This window comes from Amblyraja radiata, chromosome 7 (assembly GCF_010909765.2).
Source record: "Amblyraja radiata isolate CabotCenter1 chromosome 7, sAmbRad1.1.pri, whole genome shotgun sequence".
In the NCBI taxonomy this organism is placed as follows: Eukaryota; Metazoa; Chordata; class Chondrichthyes; order Rajiformes; family Rajidae; genus Amblyraja; species Amblyraja radiata.
The window spans coordinates 77,795,477-77,813,975 of NC_045962.1; the positions used below are offsets into that span (position 1 = coordinate 77,795,477).

The window sequence follows — 18,499 nt, forward strand, 5'->3', positions numbered from 1 at the left end:
CAAACTCTGTACAGACAAGCAGCCGTAGTCACGATCGAACCCGGGCCATTGGCGCTGTGAGGTGGTTACTCTACTGCTGAACCACCGTGCCACCCTCTCATGATGAGCATCAAATGGCTGACTTTATCTTGTGCTAAATGTTACTCACGTTATTCCCTTTATCTGTGGATGGCTTGATTGCAATCATGTATTGTCTTTCCACTGACTGATTAGCATGCAACAAAAGCTTTTTACTGTACTTCGATACACATGACAATAAACTAAACTAACTAAATGTGAGCTCATTCCATAATTTTATCATAGAAACATAGAAACATAGAAAATTGGTGCAGGAGTAGGCCATTCGGCCCTTCGAGCCTGCACCGCCATTCAATATGATCATGGCTGATCATCCAACTCAGTATCCCATACCTGCCTTCTCTCCATACCCCCTGATCCCTTTAGCCACAAGGGCCACATCTAACTCCCTCTTAAATGTAGCCAATGAAGTGGCCTCAACTACCTTCTGTGGCAGAGAAGGGTAATTGCCATGTTATTACTTAATTATTACATGTTATCCTTCTATGTTGCACATTATTTCCAAGGATAATTCTTTATTGTTATTGTCAACCATGTTATCATTCAACAATACTGTTCAATATATCAGGAGAGCTTTCTAGATCAGTTGTGTGATCTTTAATTCCCAAAATCAATAGGCAAATGGTTTAGCTTTTCACCAAAGGCTCACCACCTTGCACTTTATGAGTTTACTCCACTTGCGTTGAACTTTAAATCAAGATGGCAAAGTACTAGGTTCAAACCCAAAATAGTCTTTTAAATTTAAATAAAGCTAAATCAAGAAGACATGTGCTGCAGCTTGGCAGTAGTAGATTGGGAAATTATTATATAAAAAGGTATGGAAGTAGAAAAGCAACTTGTGAATCAGTACATAGTTCACAACTAGGGTCTAGTCTTTCAAGGCATAAAAACACTTAACAGGAGAAATGGTTCAGCAGTGGGTAATAAAATAACGTAAGGTGGAATTAATGGATCAGGCAGCATCTGTGGAGGGAATGAACAGATGAAGTTTTGGGTTGGGAACCTTCTTTGGACTTGAGTGTGCCTCAAATTACATTGTATCTCTGTTTGCTTCGTTGTCAACTTCTCCTAGCAAACAATGGTCTATTCTACATGATAGACAAAAGTGCTGGAGAAACTCAGCGGGTGCAGCAGCATCTATGGAGCGAAGGAAATAGGCAACGTTTCGGGCCGAAACCCTTCTTCAGACAGATGGGGGGTGGGGGGGGGGGGGGGGGGGGGGGACGGGGAGAAGAAAGGAAAAAGGAGGAGGAGGAGCCCGAGGGCCAAGGGAGAGTTAAGAAGGGGAGGAGACGGCAAAGGCTAACGGAATTGGGAGAATTCAATGTTTATGCCACTAGGATGCAGACTACCCAAGTGGAATATGAGGTGCTGTTCCTCCAATTTCCGGTGTTGCTCACTCTGGCCATGGAGGAGGCCCAGGACAGAGAGGTCGGATATGGAATGGGAGGGGGAGTTGAAGTGCTGAGTCACCGGGAGGTCAGGTTGGTTAATGCGGACCTCCATAGATGCTGCTGCACCCGCTGAGTTTCTCCAGCACTTTTGTCTACCTTCGATTTTCCAGCATCTGCAGTTCCTTCTTAAACACTTGGTCTATTCTACATTTTCCTTGAGCATCTCTTTTGATCTCTTACACTTCCTTATCTATCCCCTGACGCTCAGTCTGAAGAAGGGTCTTGGCCAGAAACGTCACCCGTCCTTCTATCCAGAGATGCTGCATGTCTCAGATGCTGAGTTACTCCAGCATTTTGTGTCTATTCCCTCCTCAGATTCCCTCCTCAGGACTTTACTGGCTTTATCTTGCACGAAACGTTATTCCCTTGTCATGTATCAGTACACTGTGAATGGCTCGATTGTAATCATGTATTGTCTTTCTGCTGACTGGTTAGCACGCAACAAAAGGCATTTCACTGTACCTCGGTACACATGGCAATAAACTAAACTAAACTAAACTAAACAGATGCTGCCTGACCTGCTGAGTTATGTCGGCCTTTTGTTTTTTTTTACTGGAGTTCAACAGTTCAGAATGGAATGAATAACTGAACAAAAGTTATTTTGTTAATAATTAAACAATAACTTTGGAGGAACTAATGGGACTTGAAGCTGATCAATTTGCAGTAACTGGAACGTGACAAATGTAATTCCATCACTTAGGAATGCAGGGACAGAGAAAACTGTGAACCGTGGAACAATTAGCCTGGCACCAGTAGCAAAAGAAAATGCTCAAAACTACAATTAAGTAATAACATGGCAATTAGAAAGTATGATTGGTTATATACCGTTAATATAAATTTAAGAAGCTATCATTCATTTAAGAAAAGGAAATCAACTTTGACAAATCTGTTATGATTTTTTTCGGAACCAGTGTAATGTGGTATTAATGAAAATCAAAATAACATGAAACAAAAAATGAAAGTGGCAGAAAAACTCAGTAAGGCAGGCAGCATCCGTGGAAAAAGAAAAACACACCGTTTCAGGTCTGTGACCCTTTGTCTGAAATGTTTCATATTGTGTCGTAACTTCTTTGTGACGCTTTGTCAGAGATGTTGTATTTCTTTTCATCTCAATCCTGAATGGCCAACCTCGTATTTTGTGACCGTTCTCCAACATCTAACTCATTGGAAACCCTCAGACTTTACTGGGCTTCATCTTGCACTAAATGTTCTCCCCTTCATCACGTCAATGAACTCAATGACCTCCTGGGATGCCAAGTAGAGAACTGGGGTGATCTCGCCTTGACCTGCCTGTTGTCCTAAATCTGCAGATCAGACCCTACTTCAATAACATGAAGAGAGTGGAATTAAGTTTGCACTTTGTGGTGAGTGAGATAGATTCAGTTGAAGATTCTCCTATCACAAGAGAGAGTGAGATTTAGCACTTGGGGCTAACGGAATCAAGGAATATGGGAACAGGGGTACTGATTTTGGATGATCAGCCATGATCATATTGAATGGCGGTGCTGGCATAAAGGGCAGAATGGCCTACTCCTGCACCTATTTTCTATGTTTAAGGTTAAAGTGCAAGATGTTTAGCATTTCTGATGGATTACTCTTGAGTCTCCACAGATCTTCAGCTGAAGATCACAGTGACCAGGTACATTGAAAGTTCAACCCCGATGGTCCACCGTTGTCATGAGGCACATAAAACACCCGAACTTCACAGGTTTTTATTTTATTCCCCCCCATCTGTAGAATCTGACGTGGCTGACTTTGATGGCAGAAGCACCCTGCTTTACAGATTCAATCAAAAGAGCATGAGCACGATCAAAGACATTGTCTCTTTGAAGTTCAAGACGATGCAGGGTGATGGCGTGATGCTGCACGGAGAGGGGCTGCGTGGAGACTACATCACACTGGAGCTGAAGAAAGGCAAGCTCTTGCTGCACATCAACCTAGGCAAGTACTGAAAAGCCTGACTCGACTTCAACAATTCCCTGTAAACCACTGTGACGTTCCGGGCCACTTTTGCCAAACGTTCAATGGCTCAATGGAGCGTTATTTGTCACACATGCAACTGCACGGTAGAATTATTTTTGCATATATTTACACATGCTGGCGCCACCATTTTGGGCGTCATTATTCAAAGTCCAAAGTCCGATCTACCCGCATGTTCAGAGTACTGGAACAGTTTGCGCGAACCAGGGTGGTCATGGTGGCAGAGCAGTAGAGTTGCTGCCTTACAGCGAATGCAGCGCCGGAGACCCAGGTTCGATCCCGACTATGGGTGCTGTCTGTACAGAGTTGGTACGTTCTCCCCATGACCTGCGTGAGTTTTCTCTGAGATCTTCAGTTTCCTCCCACACTCCAAAGACGCACAGGTTTGAAGGTTAATTGGCTTGGTAAATGTAAAACAATTTCCCTAGTGGGTGTAGGATAGTGTTAATGTGCGAGGATCGTTGGTCGGCGTGGACCCCGTGGGCCGAAGGGCCTGTTTCCGCGCTGTTACCTCTAAACTCTAAACCAACCTCCCTCTCCTTTCCATCGCCCGGCCATCTTTGTGTCCCGGGGGTGCCTTCGATGTACCTCCAGCACCCACCGTATTACCCCGATTCCTCGCACCTTGCCCCTCGTGTCTGACGTCCACGGTTAACACCGGTTATGTCGTCCAACAAGCCTTCGGGCGGGTTCCTGCTAACAGCGACCAACGAGCCTTTGTGTGGTTTTCCGGCCTCGCCGACTGACAAGACTTTGCTTTGGTCGTAAAGCAGCAGAGGAGGGTGAGGGAAGACCTTGGAGAGATCCTTGAAGAATGGTGGGTGGGCAAGACAACCACTAATAAAATGCTCCAGATCAGGTGGATTAAAGCAGAACCAAAAATAGGTCACATCTTTTTTTTAATCAAAAAATGTTAATTCAACAATTAATTCAACAATTAACAATACAATAAAACAAACCAGAACTCACCACCATAATACAAGACAAATAAATATACCAAATAAACTACTATACAACTATGTTACAATCTTTGTCCATGATGCATTCAACCCCCCGCGGTGCCCAGCAGTCCCGGAAATCCCCCATGGTGCCCATGGACAGCGCGTAGTCCATCTAACGCCACCCAGGCGCGGACGTAAACCCCAGAAAAGGGGCGGGCAGCTGACGCGGGGAAACTCCTCTTCCGCCTGGCGCCATGACTCGCGGATGGCCAGCTTGGCCAGGCCCAGGAGCAACCCAACCAGTACATCTTCGGCCCTACCCTCTCCCCTACGCACAGGGTGTCCAGAGATGAGGATGGTGGGTGAGAAATGCAGCCAGAAGGCAAGGAGCAGCCCTTTTAGATAGTGAAACAGGGGCTGCAGCCTCACACACTCCATATACACGAGGCACACAGACTCTTCCAGCCCGCAATGGTGGCAGGAGACTGGCGCGTCTGTGAACCACGAGAGAAACAGGTTGCAGGGGACTCCTCCGTGCAGTACCCTCCACCCCAGGTCCCCGATAAAAATAGGTCACATCAGTGAGTTGACATGAATGACGAGAGGATGATTAACAATACCAAATAATCCTGATTATGATAGAATGCACCAATGATATACTTTAAGAGGATTGTACTTAATAATGTCTTCAGTAAATTTAGTGCCATTAGTAAAGCATAATCAGAGACATTTGACCTCATAGTTTATTTTACTTTTGATTCATTTAAGGGATGTGGGCATTATAATTTCAATGACAAGACATTCATTCATTGAAGTTGCTTTGAGAAGTGCTTTTTAAGGCAATGCAGTTCTATTGAAGGTATTCGGACAGAGCTGCTAGGGAGGATTTAGGGATTTAAATACAATTCTGATGAGGGAACAGAAAATTATTTTGAAGTAAGGATGGTGTGTGATTTGGAAAAAAATCCTTGTGCTCCGGAAGCTCCTTCTAGGTGGTGGAGTTGTGGGTTGGAAGGTTGCAGTTGGAGTATCCTAGGCGAGTAAATGCAACGCATCCTTGAAATGGTAAAGACTGTAGTAATTGACACTTTATCTGGAGAGAATAACAATTTGGGAAAGTGAATTGAAGGAAGAGTAGGCATGTCAAGTGACAAAATATTCAACAATCTTAGATAGGTGATGGCTAGGACTCGAGGGTGTGAGCTATAGGGAGATGTTGAACAGGCTGGGACTCTATTGCTTGGAGCACAGAAGGATATAGAGGATATAGAGGTGTATAAAATCATGAGAGGAATAGATCGGGTAGAAGCATAGAGTCTCTTGCGCAGAGTAGGGGAATCGAGGAACAGAGGACTTAATCTTAAGGTGAAGGGGAAAAGATTTAATAGGAATCTGTGGGGTGACTTTTTCACACAAAGGGTGGTGGGTGTATGGAAACATAGAAACATAGAAACATAGAAAATAGATGCAGGAGTAGGCCATTCAGCCCTTCGAGCCTGCACTGCCATTCAATATGATCATGGCTGATCATCCAACTCAGTATCCTGCACCTGCCTTCTCTCCATACCCACTGATACCTTTAGCCACAAGGGCCACATCTAACTTAAATATAGCCAATGAACTGGCCTCAACTACCTTCTGTGGCAGAGAATTCCAGAGATTCACCACTCTCTGTGTGAAAGAAGAAGCTGCCAGAGGTGGAAGTTGAGGCAGGGACTATTGCAATGTTTAAGAAACAAGTACAAGGTACTTGGATAGGACAGGAGTAGAAGGATATGGGCCAAACGCAGGCATGTGGGACTGCAGTAGCTGGGACATATTGGCAGGTGTGAGCAAGTTGGGCTGAAGGTCCTGTTTCCATGCTGGATGACTTTATGCCTCTATGAGTTTATGATAGTGTTTTCAAAGATCTAAAGGAACAAGTGTGGAATTTTATTGGGGAAGACCACACTATCCATGAACAAAAATGCTCAAACTTGTACCTTTTGCACCAGAGAAAGCAGGCATGAGCACCATGTTGTGGGAAATTACTGTAACGCATGTGGCTCATGTAATATTAGATCTCTTTTAAGAATTGCAGCATGTTACTATATTTATGGGATCCTGGGAGGGTTCAAAGATTTCTGAGAGTTTTTGATCATGCAAATAAAGAGACATTTTGTACTGGGAATGCTTTCCATTGCCAGATGACTGACTTGAGATAAACAGCAAAATGACATACAGCAGAGAGAAAAGGTAGAGGTGCTTTTTTAATGTAGTGGGTCACCATGATCTGGAATGCTATGCCTCAAAGGGCGATACAAGCCTAATCAATAATAAATACAAAAGGGAATTGAATATAAACATGAAAAGTCATCAGTAGTAAGTCTATGGGGAAAGCGCAGATCAATCAAACTAAATAAAATGCTCTTCAAAGGTCTACAGAGACAGAATGATCCAGTTGGCATCTCATGTGTTACAAGACTTGTTGATTTTGCTCAGTTACTGCTGTCAAATTCAATGTTTCGTGGGGATAACCCACCATCTGAATTTTTTTTTCATTTTAGTTTTCTCAATTGATTTCACAATTGCAGTTTTCCAATTTTTTTTGGATTGCATTGCTCAGCTGGTTATCTATTACTTAGGCCATGACTTTCATGAAAAATTCCTTTCAAAGGAACAGATGGACAGACTCACTTGCCCAGAGTAGGTTAATCAGGGACCAGAGGACATAGAAACATAGAAAATAGGTGCAGGAGTAGGCCATCCGGCCCTTCGAGCCAGCACCGCCATTCAATGTGATCATCCACATTCTGATCATCCAGAATCAGTACCCTGTTCCTGCTTTCTCCCCATATCCCTTGATTCCATTAGACCTAAGAGCTATATCTAACTCTCTCTGGAAAACATCCAGTGAATTGGCCTCCACTGCCTTCTGTGGCAGAGAATTCCACAGATTCACAACTCACTGGCTGAAAAAGGTTTTCCCCATCTCAGTCCTAAATTCCCTACCCCTTATTCTTAAACTGTGACCCCTGGTTCTGGACTCCCAAAACAACGGGACATTTTTTCCTGCATCTAGCCTGTCTAATCCTTTAAGAATTTTATATGTTTCTATAAGATGCCCTTTCATCCTTTCTAAATTCCAATGAATTTAAGCCCAGTCGATCCATTCTTTTGGTTTAATGTGAAGGGGATAAGATTGAATAGGAATCTGAGGAGTAACTTTTTCACACAAAGGGTGGTGGGTGTATGGAACAAGCAGCCAGAGGAGGTAGTTGAGGCAGGGACTATCCCAACATTTTAGAAGCAGTTAGACAGGTATATGGATAGGACAGGTTTGGAGGGATATGGGCCAAACGCGGGGCAGATGGGACTAGTATAATTTGGACGTGTTGGCCAGTGTGGGCAAGTTGGGACGATGGGCCTGTTTCCACACTGTACCACTCTATGACTCGATGTAATGGTTGTTTGAGTGTTTCATCGAGACAGTGCAGCTTTAAAGTGAACCTTGTGTGTTTCAGGAGAGACCAAGTTACACTCTGTCAATGGCCATACATCGGTCACCCTGGGGAGCTTGTTGGACGACCAGCACTGGCACTCCATCACCATCGAACGGTACAACAAGCAGGTGAACTTCACCGTGGATAAGCACACGCAGCACTTCCGAACCAAGGGAGAGTTCGACTACCTGGACATCGATTATGAGGTGAGACTTGTGAGGAAGAATGCAAATGCAAAACTGCACAGGCTGAAAATCTGAAAAAAAAACAAAAGCAGAACTGTCGGAACAATTCACACGAGGCACAAATGACTATCAAAGTGTAATTACTTTATTTGCAATAAGCAAACAATACTCGTCAGACGAGGACAGCAGTCAATCAAGAATTTTTGATGGCATAAAAGCAAGGTCAGTCATGCGAACTTCATAAGTGCTTAAATTCTCAGAGATGAATGAGGCCATTCAGCCCAGCAAGTCTACAAAACATATTTTCACCCAGAAAGATGTGAATCTGTGGAATTCTCTGGATGTTTTCAAGAGAGAGTTTGATATTGCTCTTAGAGCTAACAAAATCAAGGGATATGGGGAGACAGCAGGAACGGGGTACCGATTTAGAATGATCAGCCAATATTATATTGAATGGCGGTGCTGGCTTGAAGGGCCGAATTGCTTGCACCTGCCCCTATTTTCTATGTTTCTACGTTGACTGTTTTGCAGAGCCTAAGCCTCAGGTGGGGACCTTTCAGGCCTTGACATTTTCTCCTGTGACTGAATGATAAAGGACTGGGTAAAAGAAGAATACACAGTGAATTCAGCCATGAGCCAGGACTTGGAAAGATTCTTTTAAGATATTACCTAAGATATCATGCCAAAAATGCCTTCTGGGCACATTCTTAGGTAGTAATTCTTTGACTAAAGACAGAGTACCACATGACATTGGTTGTGGAGATCATCGGACATAACCTGAATTCCATTCCTGGAAGATATACAAACAATATACCATGCAGCAATGATGGTTATAGTGAAGAAGTGGTTATTGGACCAACTGCAGCTTTAAAACCAATAGGCGGACTAAAATGCACAGTTTATAATTTACATTATTTTACTGTTCATGTTCACAAGTTATAGTACTATTAGGCCATTTGGCCCATTGAATCAACTCCACAGCCCTCTGCATTCCACAGATTAACTACCTTCTGACTAAAGAAGTTCCTCCTCACCTCCTTTCTAAAATGGCGGCTTTTAATTCTGAGGCTATGACCTCTGCTCCTAGACTCTCCCACCTTTCCACATCCACTCTATCCATGCATTTCACTATTCTGTAAGTTTCAATGAGGTCCCCCTTCAACCTTCTAAACTCCAGCGAGTAGAGGCCCAATGCTGTCAAATGCACATCATATGCTAACCCACTCATTCCTGGAATCATTCTTGTAAACCTCCTCTGGATTTGGGTGGGATTAAACATCCTGTGAGAACTTCATTCCGTGGGCTAAATAACATAGTTGGGTATCACTTCCAACTGCGTTATCAGATGAACACAAATACTCTTGACCTTATGATAATATGATAGAAATAAGTACTGAATTAAATTGCTTTTCATAAATTCATGTGATAGAAGCAGAATTAGGCCATTCGGCCCATCAAGTGTATTCCACCCTTCAGTCCTGGCTGATCTATCTTTCCCTCCTAACCCCATTCTCCTGCCTTCTCCCCATAACCCCTGACACTTTTTAGCAGTCAGACGGAAATGTGTCTCAGCTACCTCGATACAATTGAAAAAATGATGCATTTGCGATCACAAAGAAGTTGCTCAAACTAATTCACATTATTATGGGTGTTCTTTGGCATTTTAGTTGATGAAGAAATACCATTATAATCATTCTCCATTCATTTCTCCTTTTCTATCAAAGCTCAGTTTTGGAGGGATTCCAGTTCCAGGAAAATCAGTGACTTATCAGATGAAAAACTTCCATGGCTGCATTGAAAACCTTTATTACAATGGAGTAAATATCATCGATCTGGCCAAGAGACGCAAACCGCAGATACACATTATGGTAAGTTTTTCAAAAGATTGAGGTTACCAATAATATGTCTATGTGATTAAGAAAACCTATAATGGAGTCTATAGTTTCAGAAATAGAAAAAAAAACAAATATTCTGAAAGACTTGAAACTCAATGCAGGCAGAAATTTGTTGGAATGTATTATCATGGAATCTAACATCAATTAGTTTAGATTAGACATACAGGGCCCACCGGTTCCGCCCGGACCAGCAATCCCCGCATATTAACACTATCCTACACCCACTAGGGACAATTTTTACATTTACCAAGCCAATTAACCTACAAACCGGTTCATCTTTGGAGTGTGGGAGGAATCCGAAGATCTCGGACAAAATCCACGCATGTCATGGGGTGAATGTACAAACTTCGTACAGACAGCACCCGTAGTTGGGATCGAACCCGGGTCTCCAGCGCTGCATTTGCTGTAAGGTAGCAGCTTTACCGCTGCACCACCGTGACCGCCCTAATCAATATTATTAAAAGTCTGATCTTGACCACTTCCTGTTGTTCTGTATATATATTGATTTTAGAAAAAATGCTGCCACTTACGACTGTGATTTTTGAACATCTTACTCAGAGTCCCTCTCAGCTGCGCAGGACAAGAGGATTTTTCCCATCAATGAAAAAATAAAAGAGTTATTAGTGTTTAAAAAATGTTGAGATTCTCTCTCCTGAAGGCCACGCTGCTTCCCGAGGGAATACAAAACCCGGAGGTGTTGAGTGCCTCAGTCAGTCTCTGCAAGATGGGGGAGCGAGAGGGTCACGTCTCTCAGTCTGAGCAGTGAATAACACTGAACACATGTCTACTAAACTGTGAGTGGTTTTACTGACCTGTCAGTGCCCTTAATGTGGTTTGAAAATATAGTTTGGAAATGCTAAAGCTGTGTTGCCTTTGGTTTAGAAATGGTAAAGCTGTGTTGCCTTTGCTGGGACCCAACGGGTCCCATTTAGTCTAGTATTTTATGGGGGTTTTTCCAAATACCAACTTTACTTTAGTTTAGTTCAGAGATACAGCGTGGAAACATGAGCTTAGGTCCACTGTGTCTGCGGCGACCAGCAATCCCCATACAGTAACACGTTCTTTGGAGCGTGGAAGGAAACCAGAGATCTCAGACAAAAACCCACGCTAAATATTGTGTTAACTACAACTTATTGAAGATTAAATCAAGGAAAGCAAATCTGCAGATCATCTGGAGAAACATTACAACTTTCAATGCAAAAAAAAAACCAAGGAGATATTACAGGAATGGAGGGAGACAGGGATTGGAGGGAAATGGATGATGTGCAAGCAGAGGAGATTAGTTCAATTTTGCATAATTTCTGGCGTGGATAGTGAGAGTCGAAGAGCTTTTTCCTGTGCTGTACTGTTCTATGTTCATTGTTCTATGTAACTTAATAACAAAAAAGTTAAAGAAATAATGGAAGGCAGCGGGAATGAAATGGCAACATAGGGCTAGAGTTGAATGGTTCCAGAAAAGACTCATTTGTGGCAACTCATTAACCATTCCATTTCTGATTCCACTGTAAAATTAAGTCACTCACAAGGTCTACGATATCATGTTTTAAGATTATGCTGCTGAGGCGGCCCAATAAGATGAGACGGAGCAAGATTGATCCCAAAGGTGATAATGGCATAAATTGGAAATGCAGGAAGAGTAGGGGACTGAGCACACAGCCTTGAGGTGCTGATGGTTATTTAGGAGGAAGTGGTATTGCCAATTTGTACAGATCATGTTCTGTTGATGAGGAAGTCACGGATCCAGTTGCAAAGGGATGCACAGAGACCCAGTTCCCTGAGCTTGGTAACACGTTTGGAGTGGAGGCTGGTGTTGAATGCAGAGCTGTAGACTATGAACCACAGCCCAAGTATGTGTTTTTATTGTCCAAGTGGTCCAGTGCAGAGTGGAGAGCCAATGAGATCACATCCCCATTAATCTATTGTGGTGGTAGAGGGTCCAGGTTCTTGCTGAGGTAGGAATTGATATGCGCCATATCCAACCTCTCAAAGTACTTGTGTAGGAAAGAACTGCAGATGCTGTTTTAAATCGAAGATAGATACAAAATATTGGAGTAACTCAGCGGGACAGGCGAGAAAGAATGGGTGATGTTTCGGGTGGAGACCCTTCTTCAGACTCGGTCTCGACCCGAAGTGTCGCCCATTCCTTCTCTCCAGAGATGCTGTCTATCCCGCTGAGTTACTCCAGCATTTTGTGTCTATCTTCTCTCAAAGCACTTTATCAGTAGAGGGAAGCTGAAATAAGTTAGGAAATAACCACAGACGTTTGGAAAAACTTATGTATATGAAACTTCTGGCAGCAAATAGATTAGTCATTGTCATGTGTACCAAGGTACATTGAAAAGCTTTTGTTGCATGCTATCCTGTCAACAGAAAGACAGTACATGATTACAATCAAGCAATCTACAGTTTATAGATACAGGATAAGGGAATAACATTTAGTGTGAGGTAAAGCCAGCAAAGTCCGATTAAGAATAGTTCGAGGGTCACCAAAGAGGTAGATAATAGTTCAGCACTGGCAGTATTTCTGACATTGTACAGTGTACAGGAGCTTCAGGAGAGACAGGGGTGAGGGAAAAAGAGGGGGGTTGCATTGTTGGTTAAGGAAGATGTCACAGCAGTGGTCAGAGGTGACATTACGGACGGTTCGTCTAGTAAGGCTATATGGGTGGACCTGAGGAACAAGACAGGGATGATCACCTTGTTGGGGGTGTACTACAGAGGGCTAGTATGGACATTGTGGGCTGAATGGATTCTTTGGCTGGCAGCTCAGTCACTCAAGCCTGATGTGCTGGCAGTTCACTCACGGTTATTGACAGGAGAGAGAATCCCAACATTTTTGAAACACTAATAACTCTTTTATTTTTCATCGATGGGAAAAATCCTCTTGTCCTGCCTAGCGGAGGGGAACTCCGAGTAAGATGGCCAAAAATACAGCCGTAAGTGGTAGAGGTTTTTTCTAAAATCAATATACAGTGCAAACAGGAAATGGTCAAGATGAGACTTTTAATTATATAGATAAGGAGGAAAAGGGTAACTAGAGAGAGAGTGGGACCTCTCAGGAATCAAAGCGGTCACCTCTGTGTGGAGCCACAGGTATTGGGCAAAGTCCTTAATAAGTATTTCTCCTCTGTATTTACTGTGGAGAAAGAGAGCAGGAGTGATCTTATAGAGGTGTACAAAATCATGAGAGGAATAGATCAGGTAGATGCACAGTATATTGCCCAGAGAATGGGAATCGAGGACCAGAGGACATAGGCGCAAAGTGAAGGGGAAAAGATTTAGTCGGAATCATACGGGTAAAGGGCCTGTCCCACGAGTATGCAACTGCATGAAGCAAACACGACCTAATGTGGTCGCTTGAGCCGTACGGCCTCATGGGGCCGGTTCCACTTCGATCACCGGAGCCGTATGGAGTTGTGCGGAGCTGGTCCCGACATCGCACGGGGCTCCGAAAAAATGACACTGTTCAAAAATTCCGCTCGGCAACGGCCTGCCGGCCCGCAGCCGCATTGAGGCCGTACGCACCGCCTCGACGGGGGTACGCACCGTCCTCAACGGGGGTATGCACCGTCCTTGACGCCTTACGAACCGTCTCGACGACGTACGCAGCGTCTTGATGGCTTATGCCTAGCGCGAACTTTGCTCAAACTTCACGTCAACTCGTACGGGATCATTCGACCTCCGCGCGGCCCCCGCGCGGCCCTGCTTCCGGTTTGGTCGCGCTTGCCGCATGCAGTCGCATGCCCGTGGGACAGGCCCTTAACTTTTTCACACAGAGGGTAGTGGGTGGATGGAAAAAGTTGCCAGAGGAGGTAGTTGAGGCAAGGACTATCCCATCACTTAAGAAACAGTTAGACAAGTACATGAATAGGACAGGTTTGGAAGGATATGGACCAAGCGCAGACAAGTGGGACTAGTGCAGCTGGGACATTGCTGGCCAATGTGGGCAAGTTGGGCCGAAGGGCCTGTTTCCACACTGTATCACTCTATGACTCTATGACCTGTAGGATATCTGCCTAATTTAATTCAATTCTATTTAATCTATTTAATAGATTTCACCGATTTAATTTAATTAATGAAAGGCTTGCCCTGTATTCTATGAATGCCAATTCATGATGCTCAATGATGGTTGGTCTCTGTTCTTATCAAGTGCTAAAATAAATTGATAATATCTTCAAGTATAACAAATTCCTCTTACAAGAGCAAACTTATGAGCATTCACTGTACTATTGAAAAGCCATTTTTTTAAATTAGCCACTACTAAAACCAAGTGGTATGAATTATTTTTTAATAATCTAACAATAAAGTAATGTCACAATAGCATTAGAGCACTTAAGAAATATAAAATGGAGACATCTGTCTGATGAATAAAATCATTCTTGCTTTGATTTCCAGTCTATTGAACTGTGGTGCAGTTCAGATGTTTCAGATCTGTTCGTAAAAAACAAATACGTCTCAGTTTCCCGAAAACTCAAATTAATTATAGTGTTGCTCAGGAAGCACTGACATTAAATTGCCGGTAAAATATGGCACCATAGAAACTAAGTAAAAAAGAGTTCTGTTAATTAGATCATATTGTCTGACAATTGCATTAATGTCAAAAGCACTTCATATTTCACTTGAGCATTTTACAACCTAATGGCATGAATATTGATTTCTATTACTTTAAGTAATCCTTGTATTCCCTCTCTCTACATCCATTCCCCACCCTAGTCCTCTTGCTAATTTAATCATTTGTATCCCTCCTTATCACCTCATCCCCAGCCAACAATGGACCATCGTGGGCTCCGCCTTTCCTGAGTCGTCGAAGCCAGCTCTGTTTTATTCGGCACCTCTTAATACCTTTAGTTTCCCTATCCCGGATTCTCAGTTTGATGGTCTTGACCTGAAACGTCACCTATTCCTGTTCTCCAGAGATACTGCCTGACCTGCTGAGTTACTCAAGCATTTTGTGTCTATCTACAGGCAAATATACCTCTGTGTTTGATGTATTCAATCTCTATCACAACAGTGTGAAATAAAATCATGAGAGGAATAGATTGGAAATAATGTGGTAATCAGAACTGCATGGGGTAGTCCAAATGCAGCCTAGCCAAAGTTTTCTAAAGTTGCAGGTACACAAAAATGCTGGAGAAACTCAGCGGGTGCAGCAGCATCTATGGAGCGAAGGAAATAGGCAACGTTTCGGGACGAAACCCTCTGTAACAAGACTTCCTGACTCTTACACTCAATGGCCCGATCGGCGAAGGTAAGCATAACCTTGCTGAAAGGTTGCTTATCAAAACTGTCAAAGTCATATCGTTTGGGTAGAGTTGAGAAGGTGCTTATAGGTCTAATCTTTGTCCAATTGGACTGAAATGGGAAGATTTCATTGACTTCACTAGCTGACAAAGTCATTAAAGGATCAACTAATGCTATTCCATGTTCTTGAGGCATCGTCCATTTCTAAATCCACTTTCTTATTCTCTACCATTCCACTGTCCCTGGAAGAGCTTCACCACTACAAATCAAAAGGATTAATAAAGCATCTTCTGAAGTGGAGTAGGAATTATGCCTTGTTAATTGTGTTGAACAAAAGAATGTAAATATCATGACTATAGCTTTAGAGTGCTCAGGATATTAATCTGCAGGATTCATTTGATAGGCATTTTATGTGAACGGATAATATCTGAATGAATGAATAATGAATGAATAAATAAGTTTATTGGCCAAGTATTCACATACAAGGAATTTGCCTTGGTGCTCCACCCACAAGTGACAACATGACACACAGTGACAGTTAGGAATGACACATAAAACATTAAACATTAACAATAAAACATTATTGATTAAACATGTGAATTAAATAAAATACCAGAGCTAAAGGAGGCAACAGATTTTTGGTTATTGAGTAGAGCTACAACTCGTGGAAAAAAGCTGTTTTTATGTCTGGCTGTGGCAGCTTTGACAGTCTGTTGTCGCCTTCCAGAGGAATGTGATTCAAAGAGTTTGTGGCCAGGGTGAGAGGGGTCAGAGATTATCTTACCCGCTCACTTCCTGGCCCTTGCAGTGTACAGTTCGTCAATGGAGGGAAGGTTACAGCCAATAACCTTCTCAGCTGATTGGACGATTTGCTGCAGCCTCCGGATGTCGTGCTTGGTGGCTGAGCCAAACCAGACCATGATGGAGAAGGTGAGGACAGAGTCTACGATGGCCGTATAGAATTGGACCATCATTGCCTGTGGCAGATTGTGCTTCCTCAGCTGCCACAGGAAGTACATCCTCTGTTGTGCTTTTATGACTGTGGAGTCGATGGAAGCCCCCCACTTAAGGTATTTGGAGATGATGCTTCCCAGGAACTTAAAAGACTACACAGATGTGACTGTGGCGTTGTTGATGGAGAGTGGGGTGAGAGGAGGGGTGCTCTCCTAAAGTCTACTGTCAATTCCACTATCTTAAGAGCATTGATGTCCAGGTTGTTGCGATGGCACCAGGACATCAGCTTTGCCACTTCCTGTCTGTAGGCAGATTCTTCCCCATCCTGGATCAGCCCAATCAGGGTTGTGTCGTCCGCAAACTTGAGAAGCTTGACAGAGGAGTCAGTGGAGGTGCAGAGGGGAGAGTAAAAAAAGGTCAAAGGTCAAAGGTCAAAAACTTTATTTGCCATTTGTGCTTACACACATAGGAACTCTTGTGCGGTTGTTCAGAGAGTCAAGTCAAGTCAAATTAAAAAGACACACAAAAAGACACATAATCTATAAAAACATATACTTCTCTAAAAATAAAAAAGAAAGTGCCTAAAACCCTATATAAAGGGGAAAGTGAGAACATTGTAAATTACACAAACCCTATATAAAAGTGTTGATTGCATTGTAAATTGCACAGGCCCAGGAGACAATATAATATGATATAATATGATATGCTATGAGGTAGGTCAGGACATCAGTTCATTTTGTTTTGGCCAAGAGTCTCACTGTGGCAGGGAAGAAGCTCTTAAAAAAGCATGTTCTGTTTGTGGCGATGCTGTCCGCTTGTCTGTGCCTGAGGTTGTATGTGCAGTTTTTGTGTTTGAGCAGGGAGTGAGCTGGATGTAGTGTGTCTCTGATGATTCTCTCTGCCCTTTTTTGACAGCGCTGTGTGTAGATTGTGTCCATGGAGGGGAGTTCCGTTCTGATAATCCTCTCTGCAGTCTTTATGACTCTTTGCAGAGCCTTCCTCTCTGTCTGTGTGGTGTTTCCATACCACACCGTGATGCCTGTGGTGAGGATGCTCTCTATCAGTCCTTTGTAGACCTGGGTGAGAGGGCAACAGTGCAGACCAGCTTTTCTGAGCAGCTTGATGAAGTACAGTCTCTGCTGGGCTTTTTTCACTGTGGCTGCAGTGTTCAAAGTCCAGTTCAGATCTGATGTTACTTGTAATCCCAGGTATCTGTAACTGTCAGCCCTCTCCACCACAGTCCCCTTGATGATAAGGGGCTGCAGGGGGGGTGGATTTTTTCTGAAGTCCATTATTATTTCTCTTGTCTTGTCTGTGTTGAGGCTTAGGTCGTTCACCTCACCATAGGCAAGAATGTCGTTCACCAGACTCCTGTAGCCCGACTCGTCCCCCCCCCTGATGAGGCCCAGGATGGTGGTATCATCCGCATACTTAATAATGATGGTATTTTCCTGGGTGGAGACACAGTCGTGTGTGTACAGGGTGAAAAGTTTGGGACTGAGACAGCAGCCTTGTGGTGATCCTGTGCTGACGGTGAGCTCTGCAGACACCCTCCTCCCCATCCTCACCACCTGTGGCCTTTCAGTCAGGAAATCCAAGATCCAGTTGCAGGTGGGAGTCGGGACGCCGAGGTCTGTCAGCTTCTCAGTCAGCCTGCCCGGGCGAATGGTGTTAAAAGCCGAGCTGTAATCCAGGAACAGCGTTCTGACGTATGTTCCTCTGCTGTCCAGGTGTTGCAGGATGTGGTGTAGAGCAATGGCCACTGCGTCGTCCACTGAGCGGTTGGGGCGGTAGGCGAGCTGGAGGGGGTCGATCGTGCCCGGGACCATGTGATTGATGTGTGTGAGAACCAGTTTTTCTAGACACTTCATGGCAACTGGCGTGAGTGCCACTGGCCTGAAGTCATTCAGGGTGGATGTGTTTGTTTTTTTGGAACTGGTACAATGGTGGAAAATTTAAAAATACGGGGGACCACTGCTTGGTTTAAAGACAGATTGAAGATGTCTACATACACTCCAGTGAGTTGTTCTGCACAGGCCTTCAGAACTTTAGGAGGGACGCCATCTGGTCCCACAGCCTTGTGGGGGTTCACCTGCCTCAGAGCTTTCAGGACCTGTATGGGTGTCACCTGAAAGACAGTGTCCGTGGGGTTGCAGGGGGCTTTTGAGGGGGTGTCTGTGTTCAGTCTGTCAAACCTGGTGTAGAAGGCATTAAGGCTGTCTGGGAGGGTGACATCCTGGGGGTCTGTGGTTGGTACTGTTTTCTTGTAGTTTGTGACTGCTTGGATTC

General features: G+C 43.8%; 1 protein-coding gene across 1 annotated transcript in view; it reads left to right on the plus strand.

Moving 5' to 3' along the window:
• Nucleotides 1–18,499, plus strand: part of LOC116975560 (contactin-associated protein-like 5) — a 705,003-nt gene that overhangs the window by 298,278 nt on the left and 388,226 nt on the right. Inside the window, exons 5-7 of the mRNA XM_033024847.1 lie at nt 3,270–3,473; nt 7,957–8,141; nt 9,845–9,988. Of these exons, the coding sequence (XP_032880738.1) occupies nt 3,270–3,473; nt 7,957–8,141; nt 9,845–9,988 (533 nt within the window). The remainder of the gene's footprint in view (nt 1–3,269; nt 3,474–7,956; nt 8,142–9,844; nt 9,989–18,499) is intronic.